The following is a 16,627-nucleotide window of genomic DNA, read 5'->3' as shown; positions in this document are numbered from 1 at the left end:
CATTGCAGAAAACATGCGTTTTGGACTACCAAAACGCATGCTTTTTGAACATCAAAATAATGATTTGATATGTCCCTTTACACACACACACATAATCCGACAATTAAATTTAAGAATAATATGCATTTATTTCTATTTTACCGATAAAATGTATATTAACGCTATAATTTTATTAAATATATCTTTTTCCATTATTTTTCCCATTAATATAGATTTGTCCCTTTTTTTTTCTCTTTTTTCATTCTGTTTGACTATTTAATCTTTATTTAGCAGTGTCTTGATGTTCAAAACGCATCTGTGAAAACGCATGTGGAAACGCATGGAAAAAGCGCTAAAAACGCATCTAAAACGCGGTAAATACGCATGCGTTTTCTGCGCTAAATTTCTGAAAAAGGCAACTTTGGCTAAATCAATTAAGGCTAAAACGTGCGTTTACAACTGCATGTAGGACGACTGAAAGTGCGCACATAGCCTAAGTGTATAAGGCTATGTGCGCACTTTGCTTTTTACCTGCTTTTTTGCTGCTTTTTCAACTGCAGCGTTTAATGCCAAAATGGTTGTGTTCTGCTTTTCAAGCAAAGTCTATGGGAAATTGGGTTTCTTGTCCGCACTATGCAGTTCAAACTGCAGCCTTTTTGTTGCAGAACTTTGGTCAAAAACTCAGCTTTTTAGGGCAAAACCCAAATGGCAAAAACAAAAACATGACAATTGTTTTTGCCATTTGGGTTTTGCCCTGCAAAGCTGAGTTTTTGACCAAAGTTCTGCAACAAAAAGGCTGCAGTTTGAACTGGAAAGTGCGGACAAGAAAACCAAATTCCCATAGACTTTGCTTGAAAAGCAGAACACAACCATTTTGGCATTAAACGCTGCAGTTGAAAAAGCAGCAAAAAAGCAGGTAAAAAGCAAAGTGCGCACATAGCCTTAAAGTGACAAAATATAAAAAGCGATATGTCTGGTATCACTGTAACCATACTGACCCGAACAATAAATCAGTCTTATCACTTTTACCGCACAGTGAACCTCGTGAAAAAAACAAATAATTTAATTGCTGATTTTTGTTCATTCTTCATCTGAAAAATCTGAATAAAAATCGATCAAACACGTTATGTTCCCCAAAATGGACCCAAAAAAATCTCCAATTCATTGTGCAAAAAAGTTATAGCCCTCAGAATATTGAGACAGATAAACTATTTATTATTAAAAAGCATTTTCACTGTGTAATAAAAGCAGAACATAAAAAAGCTATATAAATCTGGTATCACTGTAATCGCATCCGTTCTATCACTAATACCGCTTAGTGAACGACGCAAAAATAAAAATAAGATCTATTCTTGTACTGCTGTCTATTTTTTCATTCTGCTGCCTAAAAAATCAGAATAAAGACCACTTTACACACAGCGACATCGCTAGCAATGTTGCTGCTGATCGCACCCGCCCCCGTCGTTTGTGCGTCACGGGCAAATCTCTCCCCGTGGCGCACAACATCGTTAGTCCCCGTCACACATACTTACCTGCCTAGCGACATCGCTGCGGCTGGCGAACTTCCCCTTTTCTAAGGGGGCGGTTTGTGCGGCGTCACAGCGACGTCACATGGCAGGCGGCCAATAGAAGTGGAGGGGCGGAGAGCAGCCGAAGGAAAGACACGCCCACCTCGTTGCCAGAGGTCGCAGGTACGGAGCTGTTTGTCGTTCCTGGGGTGTCACACGTAGCGATGTGTGCTGCCTGAGGAACGACGAACAACCTGCGTCCAAAAGCAGCAACGATATTTGAGATTAGAACGACGTGTCAACGATCAACGATTAGATGAGTATTTTTGATCGTTAGCGGTCGCTCGTATGTGTCACACTCAATGACGTCGCTATCTAGGCTGGATGTGCGTCACGAATCCCGTGACCCCAACGACATCTCGTTAGCGATGTCGTTGCATGTAAAGTGGCCTTTTTAGCGCAATTCAGACAAAATCCCCATTGGAACCACTCACTCTAATGAGGCAGATGGAGACACTTTGGACTCCATCTGGTCTCTATTCTGGCCTGGCAATATCCCATCATTTTAGGCGTCGTTTTAGCGCACAAATGTAGACGACCTCAGTTCTGTGCATGCCTAAAAAGATAGACACAAGCGAAACAGATGCCAAACTGAGTCCAAAGTGTCTCCATCTGCCTCATTAGAGTGAGTGGTTCTGTCAGGGTTTTTGTCTGAGCCACATTTTTGGGGAATTTACATGGAAACCCCTATGTAAGTGCACCTCTCAACTACCTGCCATCTTTAACAAAAAGAACAACTTAGAAGCAAACTGCGATTCCATAGTATAAAGGATGATAGACAAAAGCAGAATCATACAGCTGAGGTCAGCGGTGGCAATATTCCCACAAGTCAGGGCAGACAGCAGTAATCAGAGTCACAAGGAAAATTCTGAGTTGGAACAAAGTAAATCAGTAGAACACCAGCAAAGTTCACTTCATCTTCAAGAGGGTGGCAGAGTGTGCAATTAACTGTACAGATGCAACACTAAACGGGCACGGCAGTAGCCACAGTATGTAAATTCTTATTATAAACCCAGCATCTTGGAGCTAACTTTTGTAACACAAACCAAAAAAATATCTCTATATACAGTGCCTTGAGAAATTGTTCATACCCCGTAGACTTTTCCACATTTTTTCCACTTCAAACCCATTAAATTAAGTATATTTTGTGAATATGTGAATTTTACGTGATAAACCAATAGTATTTTATCTATAGGACACAACACATAAAAAACAAAAGTAAAACTTATAACTATGTATGGTGGAAAACTAAAATTGCACATCACCCTATAAACACCATCTCCACCGTCAAACATGGTGGATTCAGCATCATGCTGTAGGAATGCTTTTCTTCAGCAGGGACAGGATAGCTGGTCAGTGTTGATGAGAAGATTCATTGAGCTAAATACAGTGCAATCATAGAGGGAAACCTGTTAGAGGCTATATGAGACTTGAGGCAGGGGTGTAGGTTCACCTTCCAGGAGAACAAAGACCCTAAACATACTGCCAGAGCTACAATGGATGGTTTAAGTCAAAACATATTCATGTGTTTGAATGGCCCAAAGTCCAGACCTAAATCCCATTAATATGTGGCAAGACTGGAAAATTGCTGTTCACAGACGCCTCCATCTAATCTCATTAAACTAGGGCTATTTTACAAAGAACAATGTTGAAAAATGTAAGCCTCTAAATGTCATGCTGTACTGCGAGAGACACTGAAGCTACAAGCAGTGTAGCTTCAGGGAGCAGTTAGCAGACAAACCACCAGAGGGCAGCAGAGTAGTCTATTAGCAGGTCAGCAGCAGGAGGTCTCGTCAGTAGTACAAGGATAATCAGGTGATAGCTGAGGGTCGATAGCCGGGACGTCACGTATACAGCCGAGGAAGAGACAGAGCTGAAGTCAGAAACGAGGATACAGGTCAGATGCTGGGAAGTCCAAGAAACACCCAAGGGTAGAGGAAAAACAGTACCAGGATCAGACAGACAGGGCTGGGAGTACAGGCAGACAGGAGCGGGTAGTCAGGGAACAGGATGGACAAGGTAGCAGGGAGGCAGAACAGATCAGGTAACTCACGGGAACCAGCAACACACGCTGCAGAGCATAAACTATCACTGGCACTGCACAAGAGGCGCAGCGCCAGGATATAACGTCCTGGCATCCGGAACGAGGCAGGATAGGATTAACCCCTCACAGCACCTGTAACCCAGAGCTGGAAAACCAGCCTCGGATTAGCTGCGGCTGACACAGGCATGGATCGTGACAGTAGATGTGCAAATCTGGTAAAGACAATACCGAAAAGACTTGCACAGTAATCACAGCGAAAGGTGGTCTTACAAACTACAAACTATTGATTTAGGGGGGATGAATACAAATGCACTTCACACTTTTCAGATTTATATTTTTTTAAATATGTAGAAAAACATTTATCATTTCCTTTACACTTCACAAATTCTTGCTCAAGATCATCTGTATGAATACTTTTTCAAGGCACTGTCTCTCATTATATAACTTTTTCTACTATGTAGAAAATGTTTCCAGCTGATGCATGAAAGAGACATGACATTTTTCCAACATAGACTTTTTAATAATTTTACCAAGACACAGGATAAAAATGTGATCAGTTATGTTCCAGCTGCTAGGCTTTCAGTGATCCAGAAAACTGAGGTGTATAGTAAACCTTGTGTGATGCCCTGGCCTACCAGGTCGTCACAGGGTATTGTGCAATCTGCCCTTCTGCATGATATCCATCTCCTCCTTGGTTACGGGTCTCGGACCTTTGGTGTTGCTAAGAACAAGCTCATCAAAACCCTTGGAACACTCTGCACCACACCCATCAGACACGCCAGTGTACAGCCTTAAGGGAATAGGGCTGGCCACTTGGGGGGTTGGTTTAGGGGAGGTCGGGAGTGTTAGGAGACAGGGCTCCTCGTGTACTAGGTGGCAGATGTTGGTCTGCTCCTGGTAGGAGTTGAACCCTGGTCGCAGGGGATCGTGGCAAGGGGCACGGACTGTCGAGGAGGACAGCCAGCGGCCTTGTGCCATTGTCGCGGGCGGGGAGGAGGGTGTCAGCACACCGCGCTCACCCCTTCTGCTCGGGTCCGGCAGCTGCTCAGTGGTGGCTCGAGCGGTGGGCCGGATCCCGGGGTTTCTCGAGCGACACTCCTCGCCCGTGAGTGAAAGGGGGTTGTTGGGTGTGGGGATTGTTATAGTTCGTGACGCCACCCACGGTTGTGGTGATTGCACCACCGCTGCTCAGTGTGGGGGTCCCGGGGATGGTGATGCGGAGCAGCCAGGTGTTGTGTTGCCCCTCCGTGGGTAGGGGTTGGTGATCCCGGGGCCCGGTGATGAGATGTGAAGTGTGGGGCCTGGAGGGCGCAGGGACGCGGGGGCAGCGCTGTGCCTGGCGGCACTATGGTACTCACTCAGCCTGACACACGGACACAGTTTGTACGGTAAACCAACGGCTGGTAGGACGGTCCCATAAACGGCTGCACCTGCACTCCCGGTAGGTGACGGTGATGTCCCTCTTCCTTGCACCTATGGTTGACTTGTGGTAGCGGTGGATTCCCTCCGGTTAACCGCTCCCCGACTGCAATCTGGGCCGGAGGAGCTCTACACTTTGCCCGCAGGCGCTGGCCCTGAGAAACTGGTGCCGTGGCGGTGGCGGTGTCTCTCCAATACGGGTTGGGCTGTTGCCTTCAATCGGGACTTGGTTGTTGGGGGATCTGCGTCCCCGTCACTGACGGATTCGGCAAATTTGGCGACTCCTAGCCTTGCCGGGGTCCGAGAGGCCCCTGCCCTGGTGCTGACTGTCCTTCGGAACACTGCTCCAGACCACCGGGCACACAGCCAACGGGGTCCTTCCAGGAACTTCCAAACTGTCCCCCTCCAGACAGTCACCGCCGTCGCTGACCTTGCTGATCTGGCCCTCCACAAAGCTGGACCCTTCAGGCTTTCTTTCTTTGCTGTCACTTTACTTGCTTTCTCCTTTTCCACTTCACTTTCACTTAGCTGTTTACTCTAGCCCTGTCTAGACTACTCCTCCACTCCTTCAACTTCCTCCTCCCTGACTAGACTGCACTCTAGCCCTGCCTGGGCTAATCTGCCTGGTTTCTTCCTGCCTCCAGAGTTGTGAGCTCCTCGGTGGGCGGAGCCAACCGCCTGGCCCACCCCCTGGTGTGCATCATCAGACTCCTGGAGGAAGGCAACAAGGATTTCTGGTTAGCTGTGATGTGCCTACCTGGAGTGTGGGGTGTGGTGGTGTTGTGACCTGTGTCCCCTGGCTTGCCCAGGGCGACACACCATCACCAGGCAGGGGCCAGGGCACGACTGGGTACGTGGACCCCAGGCCAGGAAGTAGCTTCAGGCGTCCTGGTAATTCACCCGACGAGGACGGAGCCTTCAAGATCCGTTTTCCACCTGCTCCAAAATCGGGGTACTAGCGCAACGAGGGGGATAGGACTTTCCCACTGCCTGGTCCAGAAAATCCCAAGCGTGAACCCTGAGAGCAAGCTCACTCCGTTAGCTATACAGGTGAGCGGGACCCGTTTAGTTTTAAGCTGAAAGGGACCAACTACAGAAAATAGGTGCCAAGGTCAAGGTCACAGGCTAACAAGCAACATCAACGGGCACGGGATCCATGCATGCTCCCTCCCCGCTGCAGTGGCATCAAGAACTTTGGTTTACCATGGTTGTCAGCGTCAGCGTTATTGGACTGAGTACGCAATTAACCCTTACCGGCCCGACGGCACCTCCCCGACACCATCACCGAGTCCCGGGGCATCCCCCCAACCCATGGAGGGGTTAAACACCTGGCTGCCCACACCATTGCCACCGGGTACTCCCAGCCGCAGCGGTGGTACTTTACCCTTACCACACACAACGGGTGGCGTCACAAACTTTCCACACCGTCCCCTGTACATACACCCCCTTTATTCGATTGCCCGCACGACCCCCGGGTCCGGACGTCCCTCGAGCCACCGCGGATACGGATCCGAGCAGCCCAGCTGCAGACTAGGTGGCGGCACACTTGTATATTAGTAGTAGTCTATGACTCTATGATTACAGACTACAGTAAATACCTGTGTAGTCGGATTCTGCAGTCATATGTTTATGTTTTAAGTCTGATCCTTTCCTCAAGCTGGATTCCTGTATATACGGCTAGGATCGGACTGTTTTTTTTTTCTCATCTGAGAAAATTGGTCTCAATTATGCTAATCACACTGATCTGAGTTTGATCCGATTTTCTCGGATGTGGAGGAGATTAGAATAAAATTTTATTCTATCTTCTCCATACTGTCAGTCTGTGAAAATGTAAACCAGCTGTGGTCCAATTTATCCATGGACCCATTGACTTGCAATACATTTTACGAAGGCTGCTCGGACATGCTGCAGATTTGAAAAAAATGCTTTAAGGCTGTGTGCTCACAATGATTTTTTTTTTTTGTGAGTTTTGACGGTATTTTTGCTGAGTCAAAAACACAGCTCCTTACAGTTCCAGCAAAATGGATGGCATTTATAGAAATCTCACGCCCACGGTGCTTCTTTTTTACTTAGAATGTACACTGACCTGTGGTGCGTGTTTCATATCCACAACATGTTAATTTCTCTTGGGTCTCTTCACACATTCGGGAATTAAATGTACATGTGTGACGGTCTGTGGGCAAGGTACATAAGGTAATCCGTATGTTTGTGTGTGTGTTCTACATGTGCTCGCCATGTGACATCCGAATAGCACATGGAGTGTATGAACTTGTATACTGTACTTACTTGTCTCTGGCGTTACTTCCGGGTTCGTGGTCAGTGCAGTGAATATTCATGAGTCATAATAAGCGGGCCCAGAAGCAACAGCAGCGCCAGAGACTAGTAAGTATAGAAATTCTTTTTTTTTATATGACCTGTATTTTCTCTGGTACATGTCACACGGATCACATCAATGTGTGGTCCGTATGACACCCATGCTGGCGGCAGAAAACGGTCATGTCAAAACTCGGATTTGTGCGCAAATCCGTTTAATGTAATAGGTCTATGTGTGTCCATGTCTCTGGCACATGTGAAAACGGATGTTACATGTACCAGAGACACGGATGTGTGATGTCAGCCTTGCAGGTAGGCTGAGTTATCTGCGCAGATTTTCACCATAGACTTGCATTAGATGCTGAAAATCCACAGGTAAAAAATGCATATGCATTTTTAATGTGTTTCTGTGATAGTATAGTATCCAATACGCATGTAGGTAATCCGCACCTAAGAATGTCCATAAAGTTTTATCAAAGCCAAATACCAAGAAGTTTCCAAAACAAAAGCAGCTTTATTTAACACTAGAACTACTGAGGTAGTCATTTTGACTACTTCGCACTATGTAGTTCTAGTAGGTGTCACGAGTCCAGTAGTTCTAGTGTTAAAGTGTGAGACACCAAGCAGAGAGAAAAAAAAATGCAGGGTCAAAAATGAGATAAAAATGCATGTAATTAAACACACAAAAACGCAAGTAACATATTTTATATAATATGGGGCAAAAATGGGGCAGGAAATGTGCAAAAACTCACCAAAAGCTCATTATGAGAACATAACCTCATAAGACCACGTGCACATGATGAGATTTTGGTCAGTTTTTACCTCAGTATTTGTGATCCAAATCCAGCAGTGGGTATAAAATGCAGAAGTGGTGCCCATGTTTATATTATACTTTTTCTCTGATTGTGCCACTCCTGGTTTTGGCTTATAAATACTGAGCTAAAAAACTCACCAAATATTCAATGTGCACATATGGCCCTTATCGGCATGGAACAAATAAGCAACATATATATCAGTGGGACCTGCATGAAACATACTAAATATTAGGACTCTAGAGGCAATGCAAAATCCATAGCAAAATATACTGTAAATCTTGTCTTACCAATTACCATAAATTTTGGACCCATTTTGTTAACCAGAAATAATGTTTGCTCTCTTCCAGCCTACTGATACGATTCTGGAACAAGTTAGTATCCTAAATCAAATACCTATCCATACAATTTCATTCAACTGTGAAGACACTGAAGCAAACCGCTTTCTATATGAGATTTCCAGCAAGACTGGTGGCCGTTTTCACGCGTACAGTAGTTACCATAAAGAACCTGTCGCTCCGCAGCCTTTTGTAGTAAGTGTCCACAGACATGGAGAACTCATACTTGAGAATAAAGGGGTCTTTACACGCTACGATATCGTTAATGTTTTATCGTCGGGGTCACGCCTTTAGTGACGCACATCCGGCGTCATTAACGATATCGCAGCATGTGGCACTTTTGTGCGACCTAAAACGATTGCAAAAGCGGCCAAAATAGTTTGCCGCGGAGAGGTCGTCCTAAAGCCAAAAATCGTTTAACGCTCATTATGTTGTTCCTCGTTCCTGCGGCAGCACACATCGCTGTGTGTGACACCGCAAGAGCGAGGAACATCTCCTTACCTGCCTCCACCGGCTATGCGGAAGGAAGTAGGTGGGCGGGATGTTTACGCCCCGCTCATCTCCGCCCCTCCGCTTCTATTGGACGCCTGCCATGTGATGTTGCTGTGACGCCGCACGACCCGCCCCCTTAGAAAGGAAGCGGATTGCCGGACAGAGCGACGTCGCAGGGCATGTAAGTCCGTGTGACGGGGGTGAGTGATTTTGTGCGCGACGGGCAGCGATATGCCCGTGTCGCACAAACAATGGGGGCGGGTGCACTCGCTAGCGATATCGGCAATGATATCGTAGCATGTAAAGCCCCCTTAAGGGTCCTGTTACACGTAGCAACACACCAGCGATCCGACCAGCAATCCGACCTGGCAGGGATCGCTGTAACGTCGCTACATGGTCGCTGGTGAGCTGACAATCAGGCTGATCTACACAGCGATCAGAGATCAGCCACCAGTGACCCGTGTAACAACGGCTCCCTACTTACTCAGAACGGGCGCTCCGAGCGTTGGATTGGCTACCGAAGGAATCCTTACCTGCTTTGCACTCCAGAGCTCTCAGCTGCAGCCTGGTCTGATCTCAGAGCTTGCAGGACTGTACCGCGAGAGCCGAGTGATTGATTCCCCGGCGATTGCGGTTCAGTTCATAACAGCTGCGGACAGGCCGTGCTGCAATACGGAGTTCAGGTGAGAGCACTGGAGATCAGCCCGGCATGTCTTCAGCTGTCATGAACTGAACCGCAATCGCCGGGGAATCAATCACTTGGCGTTCGCGGTGCAATCTAGGCTGCACTCCGGAACTCAGCTGAGAGCTCCGGAGTGCAATGCAAGTAACTGAATCCGCCCCACACTCGTTGGTCTCCCGCCGTCAAACACGCCAATGCGTGATGCACAGCGGGAGACCAATGAGCGAAAAATGGTCCTGATCATTTTGTCATGATCAGCGACGTCGCAGCAGAGGCCCACTCACTGCTGCTTTTCACACACAGCGATATCGCTAGCGAGGTCGCTGATACGTCACAAAACCTGTCACGTTTCAGCGATCTCGCTAGCCATCTCGCTGTGTGTGACGGGGGCTTAAGAAATTTAGTTCTGTTTTGTTATGTCACTCATAGATTATTTATTGTAATGTAAAGATAGGTATAAAATATTTGGCGGCTGCAGTTAGTCAGCCATGGGTTTTCTGGACTGAGTTTTGAACTAAACCAATTTCTCTCTGCTTTTGCATGATTATTGGATGATACTAGACAGACCACTACTCCACCTTAAGATAATCAGAACTACAGTAAACCTAGACACTCAAGTGAAGTGCTAGTACATTGGGATTCCAAGTACTGTGATATTCTCAGCTATCTGACATAAAGCTCCAGGCCGCTCATTATTCCATCTCGTATTCACTGCTTCCCCCACCCACCGGCGCCTATGATAGACATAGACTTTTATTAGCGCTGGATTGTGTCGCATGTACTCGCGTTTGATCCGTTTTTTGCCGGATGCGGCAAAAATCATCACTCTGGCGGCCGCACAGGACGCAGAGAGGAACGTTTTTTGCCAGCGCCAAAAAACTTCATAGCGCCGTATGCGGAGCTGTGCGGCATGGTGCATAATCAAAGTCTATGCGCGCCGAATCTGGTGGCATGCGTCAAACGCCGGAAGCATGTACCGGATCCGGTTTTTACTTCTGAGCATGCCCAGAAGTGATATAAATTTATTGCTTGTCAGAAAATCAATCAATCACTCACTCACTCTCTCTCAAAGTCTCTCTCTCACTGACTCACCCACTCTCACTCACTCACCGATCACCGGCGCGGCGCTGCACGGCTGTCACACTGCTGGCGGCTTTTCCTGATTTGAAAATGCCGGCCGCTCATTATTCCATCTTGTATTCACTTCTTTCCCCACCCACCGGCGCCTATGATTGGTTGCGGGAAGACACGCCCCCATGCTGAGTGACAGCTGTGTCACTGCAACCAATCACAGCCGCCGGTGGGCGGGTCTATATGTTGCTGTAAAAAAAATAAGTAATTAAAAAAAAACAACGTGCGGTCCCCCCCTCAATTTTGATACCAGACAAGATAAAGCCACACAGCTGAAGGCTGGTATTCTCAGGATGGGGAGCTCCACGTTATGGGGAGCCCCCCCAGCCTAAAAATATCAGCAAGCAGCCGCCCGGAATTGCCGCATCCATTAGATGCGATAGTCCCGGGACTCTTCCCGACTTATCCCGAATTGCCCTGGTTCGGTGGCAATCGGGGTAATAAGGGGTTAATTATGGCAGGTGTTTATGAGACACCCCCAATGATTAACCTCTAGGTGAAAGTAAATAAACATACACCCAAAAAATACTTTATTTGGAATAAAAGACAAAAAACACCCTCTTTCACCATTTTATTAAAATCCCCAAATACCGACGTAATCCACAGAGGTCCCACGACGCTTTCAGCTCTGCTACATGAAGCTGACAGGAGCATCAGTAGAACACCGCCGCTCCTGGGAGCTCCACGCAGCAACTGAAGTGAATTGCACTGTCAGCGGTGACGTCACTGAGGTAGTGCCAGAGTGTGTGCGGTGATGATGCGTGCGGTAGTGCCTGCATGTGTGGTGATGATGCATGCTGTAGTGCCTGTGTGTGCGGTGATGATGCATGCGGTAGTGCCTGCGTGTGCGGTGATGATGCGTGCGGTAGTGCCTGCGTGTGCGGTGATGATGCGTGCGGTAGTGCTTGCGTGTGCGGTGATGCGTGCAGTAGTGCCTGCGTGTGCGGTGATGATGCGTGCGGTAGTGCCTGCGTGTGCGGTGATGATGTGTGCGGTAGTGCCTGCGTGTGCGGTGATGATGCGTGCGGTAGTGCCTGCGTGTGCGGTGAGGATGCGTGTGGTAGTGCAGGGGTGTGTGGTGATGATACGTGCGGTAGTGCCGGTGTTTGTGCGGTGATGATGGGGGCGGTAGTGCTGGTGTTTGTGTGGTGATGATGCGTGCGGTAGTGCCGGAGTGTGTGCGTGGATGATGGGGGTGATGGTGCCGGTGTTTGTGCGGTGATGATGGGGGCGGTAGTGCCGGTGTTTGTGCGGTGTTGATGGGGTCTCTCTCTCTCTCTCTCTCTCTCTCTGAGCATTACAAAAAAAAAAACAAAAACACAAAACTGATTTTTTTACACAATCTGAGACGGATCCGTTGCATCAGGCACAAACCGGATTGTGCCTGATTGGAAAAAACTGATGTGTGAACTTAGCCTAACCTGAGTGATGGCACCGCTGATCGCGCGGCTCACTTCAGTAACTCAGTGGAGTTCTTCACCGGTGACCGCAAATCACGTCGCGACACGCAGACAGAGCCGCGCTATGACAATGAAGTCGGGTGAAGTTCATCAGAGTTCATTCTGATCACATGGCTCTGTCTTGCAGCCAGCCATTCTCTATGGGGATGTAGCAGAGCCGAGTGGGACTGCACTGTCAAAAATTCATCCAAAATGCATTCAAAATGCATTCAAAATACATACAAAATGCAGTGTTTACAGTTGTATAGTCTGCCAGAGGGTGCATTTTTGTCTGCGCTTGACATAACGCAGCGTGCGCACATACATATACATATAGTTCCACCTTTCCAAAGTTATATCCCCCTTTGCATAGTGCTCCGGGGGTGCCTTTAATTTACATAGCCTGACAGATCCAGAACCTCACTGCTCCTGTTGAGGTACATAGTAAGCTCTACTTTAGGGGTGTGTTAGGCTTTCCCTAATGCCTTTGTTTTTACTTTCAAAGGAAGCACATTGCAGTTGAAATGTTAATTTTTTTTTCATTATAGAAATATAATTATAGAATATCTATCTGCCTTTCATATTTGTTTATCACGAAAGGAACATGAGGCTATCCTGAAGCTCTCTGCACAGCCGGTAGAACCTCTATGCAAAAACAAATCCTTTATTCCCATAATGTGGGTGTCCGGTAGTCTGTCCCAGTTTTTAAAAAAGTGTATATCCTAGTGATTTGCCATGATTTTTTGTTATGGAAAAACTGGTATGTTTCTATTATTTGTATGTGTGACGGCCTGGACTAGCCAGATGGTCACAGGTAGGCCCTTGCACAAACACCCGTCCCCTAATAAGGTAACAGCAGCCAACCTAAAAACCCTGAGTCACCCCTCTCAGGTCTTGACGTTCACACCAGGGGGTGGAGCCAGGCGGTTGGCCACGCCCACCGAGGAGTTTGGATAGCCTGAGGCGGGAAAACAGAGGAGATCTGTTAGGGAGGAGAGGAGAGTAGTAGCAAAGTGTAAACGTCTGTCAGGGATCTGGGTCGTAGCCCGGATACCCTGTGGCCAGGAGGCAGACGGTGGTTGCCGCCTGCAGGAGCCGGGAAGACGGCTGGTGGAACCGTAAGGGATCGGGACAGGGTAGTGGCCCGCCGGTATCGAACCGGGGAACGAACTGGAAACCGGAGCACCAGGAGGGGTACTCAGACCCAGAACTAGGTCCAGAAGCCACTCGACCATGTCGAATTTACTGATTGAGGTCTGGACCTTAGGTCCTTTCCCGTCCCAAGACCCGAAAGACGGCAACAGCCCACCGAGGGGGATAGAAAGCCACCGCACAGTCAGAGAGATCCCACGGGCCAGTGCCTGCGGGCAAACGGGTTCCCCGACACACACACAGCCAGGTAGCGGACTACCGTCGCTGAAGCGTAGGCAGTCAAGATCTACAACAAGGGGTGCAGGAGAAAGGCGGGAACCACCAACCGGGTGGGGGACCAGACCCAGCCAGCTGCGGGCACCGACCACCATCTTTTTGGTTTACCAGAGACTCTGGTGTATCTGTCATAGTGAGTACAACAGTGCCCTCGGGCCGCGCACCGCACCGCACCAACACGCCCGCACCTCGCAACCATTGGGCCCCGGGACTATCACCCCTTGCCCACGGAGGGGTCAACACCAGGCTGCATAACACTGTCCCCGGGAGCCTAGTTAATGGCAGCGGTGGTGTCCACACTCACCACAACCCGTGGGTGGCATCACGAACTTAAATCCCTAAAACACCACGGCCCCGGCCGTGAACCTCCCCACTGAAGACCAACCCCCTACACGTAGCGCCAGCTTCCCTTCAGAGCGATGTGACCCCCGGGTCCGGAGGCGCTTGAGCCACCCAACAAAACGAGCCCGGATCCGAGCGGCTCGGCAGGTAGCCGAGCGCGGGGCGGTACATATTCAATGAATACACAAGCATGTTAAAGTGTGACAATAAAAGTTCCCTCTATTGATTAGTGATGAACTGGAGCTGTATGGAAAACACCAAGTCCAGAAAGGGTTGAAGGTGTGATGTAACTGTGAGAGAACAATCATTCCTTACAATACTGTTATAACTGAGTTATAATACGCCATTTTCTACAGTTTTTCACTCATTAAATTTTTGCAGAGTGAAGACATACAGTTACTATTAAATGAGATTGAAGAAGGAAAATCTACATTTGAAAAAATAAAAAAACTTCATACAGAATGTTTGATGTTAGACTGGTACCATAATGGAGACCCTGATGTATCGCAAAGGTACCGTAACTATTGGTAATGTTATTGCATTTTTGATAATTTACACAAGTCTTTTCATAAAGCATGCTGCTGTACCAGTGCAGGTACAGAATATTCTGGATATAAGACGCTGTAGAGTTTATTTATGCCACCATCACACACACGTGCTTTGTAATAGCAAATCCAAAAATTATAGAGAGGAAGAAACAAGGCCGGCTGATGGCGTACACAGTGTAAATATAAGAGTGTTGTACTGTACATTTCAGGAAATTCCAGAAGCAAAGTCCTAAAAGGATGGAGTCTGCACATGAACTCAGATCTTCAAATTCATCATCATTGCTGCATAGGTCAAGTTTAAGTCCTCCACGGCTTCGCCAGAAGAAGAAGCGACATGCAGGTAATGCCACTCAGCACCACAATATTGCTGTACAAAAAAGTATTTAAAGGAAATGTGTCATCAGAAAATAGCCTATTGTTTAGATACGATTTTTCTAATTAGTAAAGCAAATGAGGAAGGTAGCATGTTGTCCATCAAACAAATATATATACAAATAGCACCAGTGATTTGAGGAAATAAAATATAACCTTTAATAATAACAATTTAAAAGATACGTAAGAACACGCAACCCAAGTGAAGTGCTCAGTGTTAATAGAGTGCACATAAAACTGGAACTGTTAATGGCTATCCCCCTGAACAACAGCGGGGTTTAAATACTCTCAGTGGAAATCTCCTCCGAGGTGTCAGGGTACATGCTTTGTTAGGGACATGCAATGTTCAACAAGAGGTTTCTCTGCTGGGTAGTTGGCGTCACACAGACCATAGAAGGGTTTAAAGATATACCTCAATAATCCACAATGATGGGTATTGACCAAGGCTCTCAGATTGACTGAATGCCCCCAAAATATATATTCACAGTGGTGATATATGTACAAAAAGTGTAAATAATGGAGCAGTCTCGCCCATTCAGTCTGGTCAGCGATGAAGGAGTTATCTATAGTGGATCCAGGGTCCAGTATCAAAAGCCAAACTGGCAAAGTCCCTATAGATAGCCCCCTCCTGGCCCTGAAGGAACCCAAGACTCCCACCCTAACAAGGGCATTACCAATCTGACGTTAAGACTAGATACTCCTGTCATTTCTTCCATCCTCCATTTCTCTAATTTAAAAAACAATATTTGGCAATGTTTTTTTTTTTAATTATATGTCACAAATTGTAATGAAAATAAAAAAAAGAAATCTTGCATTATTCACACTGGCCCCTGGGGCTTTTTTTAATCTTTATTGTCTCAGGAAATAACAGATATACATTGGTTCAGGGTTTGACCATTGTGGCGATCAATTTGTATTAAAGCGTCTAATAAGTATGTATATGCATAGGTTATTGTGAAGGGAGGAGGAGCAGGGTCAGTTATGACATTGCCTATTGTGATTGGTGGATCCTGTGTTCTAAGTTGCTTTATAGGCTTTACCCATCATTGCAATCCTGCCTCTCATAATGTAGAGCCTTGCTGTAAACTCTTCCTTAACCCCTTCACAACCTTTGACCAGTACCAGTATGTCATAGACCATGTGTCCTTTTTTTGTCGGTATTAATGCGGGCTCTCACAGTGAGCCCAAATGTTTCCCTGCAAATATCAGCTGATCTGATCAGCCGACATGTGTAGCTAACAGGTGCGGGTGGAGATCCACCCACACCTGTTAGCTAGTTAAATCCTGCTGTCAATCTCTGCCAATGGGATTTAACGTGCGTTGGCGGGGACCACGTCACTAGCTGCCTCCATCGTTGGCTCTGTGATGTGATGACAGGCTGCTGATGGGTTGTCATGACAGCCACGATCATCTGATGACCCCTGTCTCTATCATACATAGTTCCTGTGAACACCGGCTGAGCGCCGGTATTCAAAAGAGGTTAGCATTTCTGCTGGTCTGAGGGATACTGAAGGAGCACTCTGTTCAGCAAAAGAGATCGGATTATATCAGCTTCAAGACTAGTAAAAACAATAAAAAGTGTAAAAAAAAAAAAAAAAAAAGTTTTTAAAAATCTGAAAATAAAGCAAAACATGCCCCCAAAAAAATCACATATGTCATCGCTGCATTCGGAAATGTCAGATCTATCCACATATGAAATTAATCTGATCAGTAAAGGACG

The 16,627-nt window shown here is 46.9% G+C and overlaps 1 protein-coding gene across 1 annotated transcript in view; it reads left to right on the top strand.

Moving 5' to 3' along the window:
- Positions 1 to 16,627, top strand: part of VWA3B (von Willebrand factor A domain containing 3B) — a 363,812-nt gene that overhangs the window by 124,550 nt on the left and 222,635 nt on the right. Inside the window, exons 14-16 of the mRNA XM_075336597.1 lie at positions 8,486 to 8,668; positions 14,369 to 14,499; positions 14,745 to 14,875. Of these exons, the coding sequence (XP_075192712.1) occupies positions 8,486 to 8,668; positions 14,369 to 14,499; positions 14,745 to 14,875 (445 nt within the window). The remainder of the gene's footprint in view (positions 1 to 8,485; positions 8,669 to 14,368; positions 14,500 to 14,744; positions 14,876 to 16,627) is intronic.

This window comes from Anomaloglossus baeobatrachus, chromosome 2, assembly GCF_048569485.1.
Source record: "Anomaloglossus baeobatrachus isolate aAnoBae1 chromosome 2, aAnoBae1.hap1, whole genome shotgun sequence".
Lineage (NCBI taxonomy): Eukaryota > Metazoa > Chordata > Amphibia > Anura > Aromobatidae > Anomaloglossus > Anomaloglossus baeobatrachus.
Note: the sequence above shows the minus strand (reverse complement) of the source record. Positions and strands in the feature narration are given on the sequence as shown.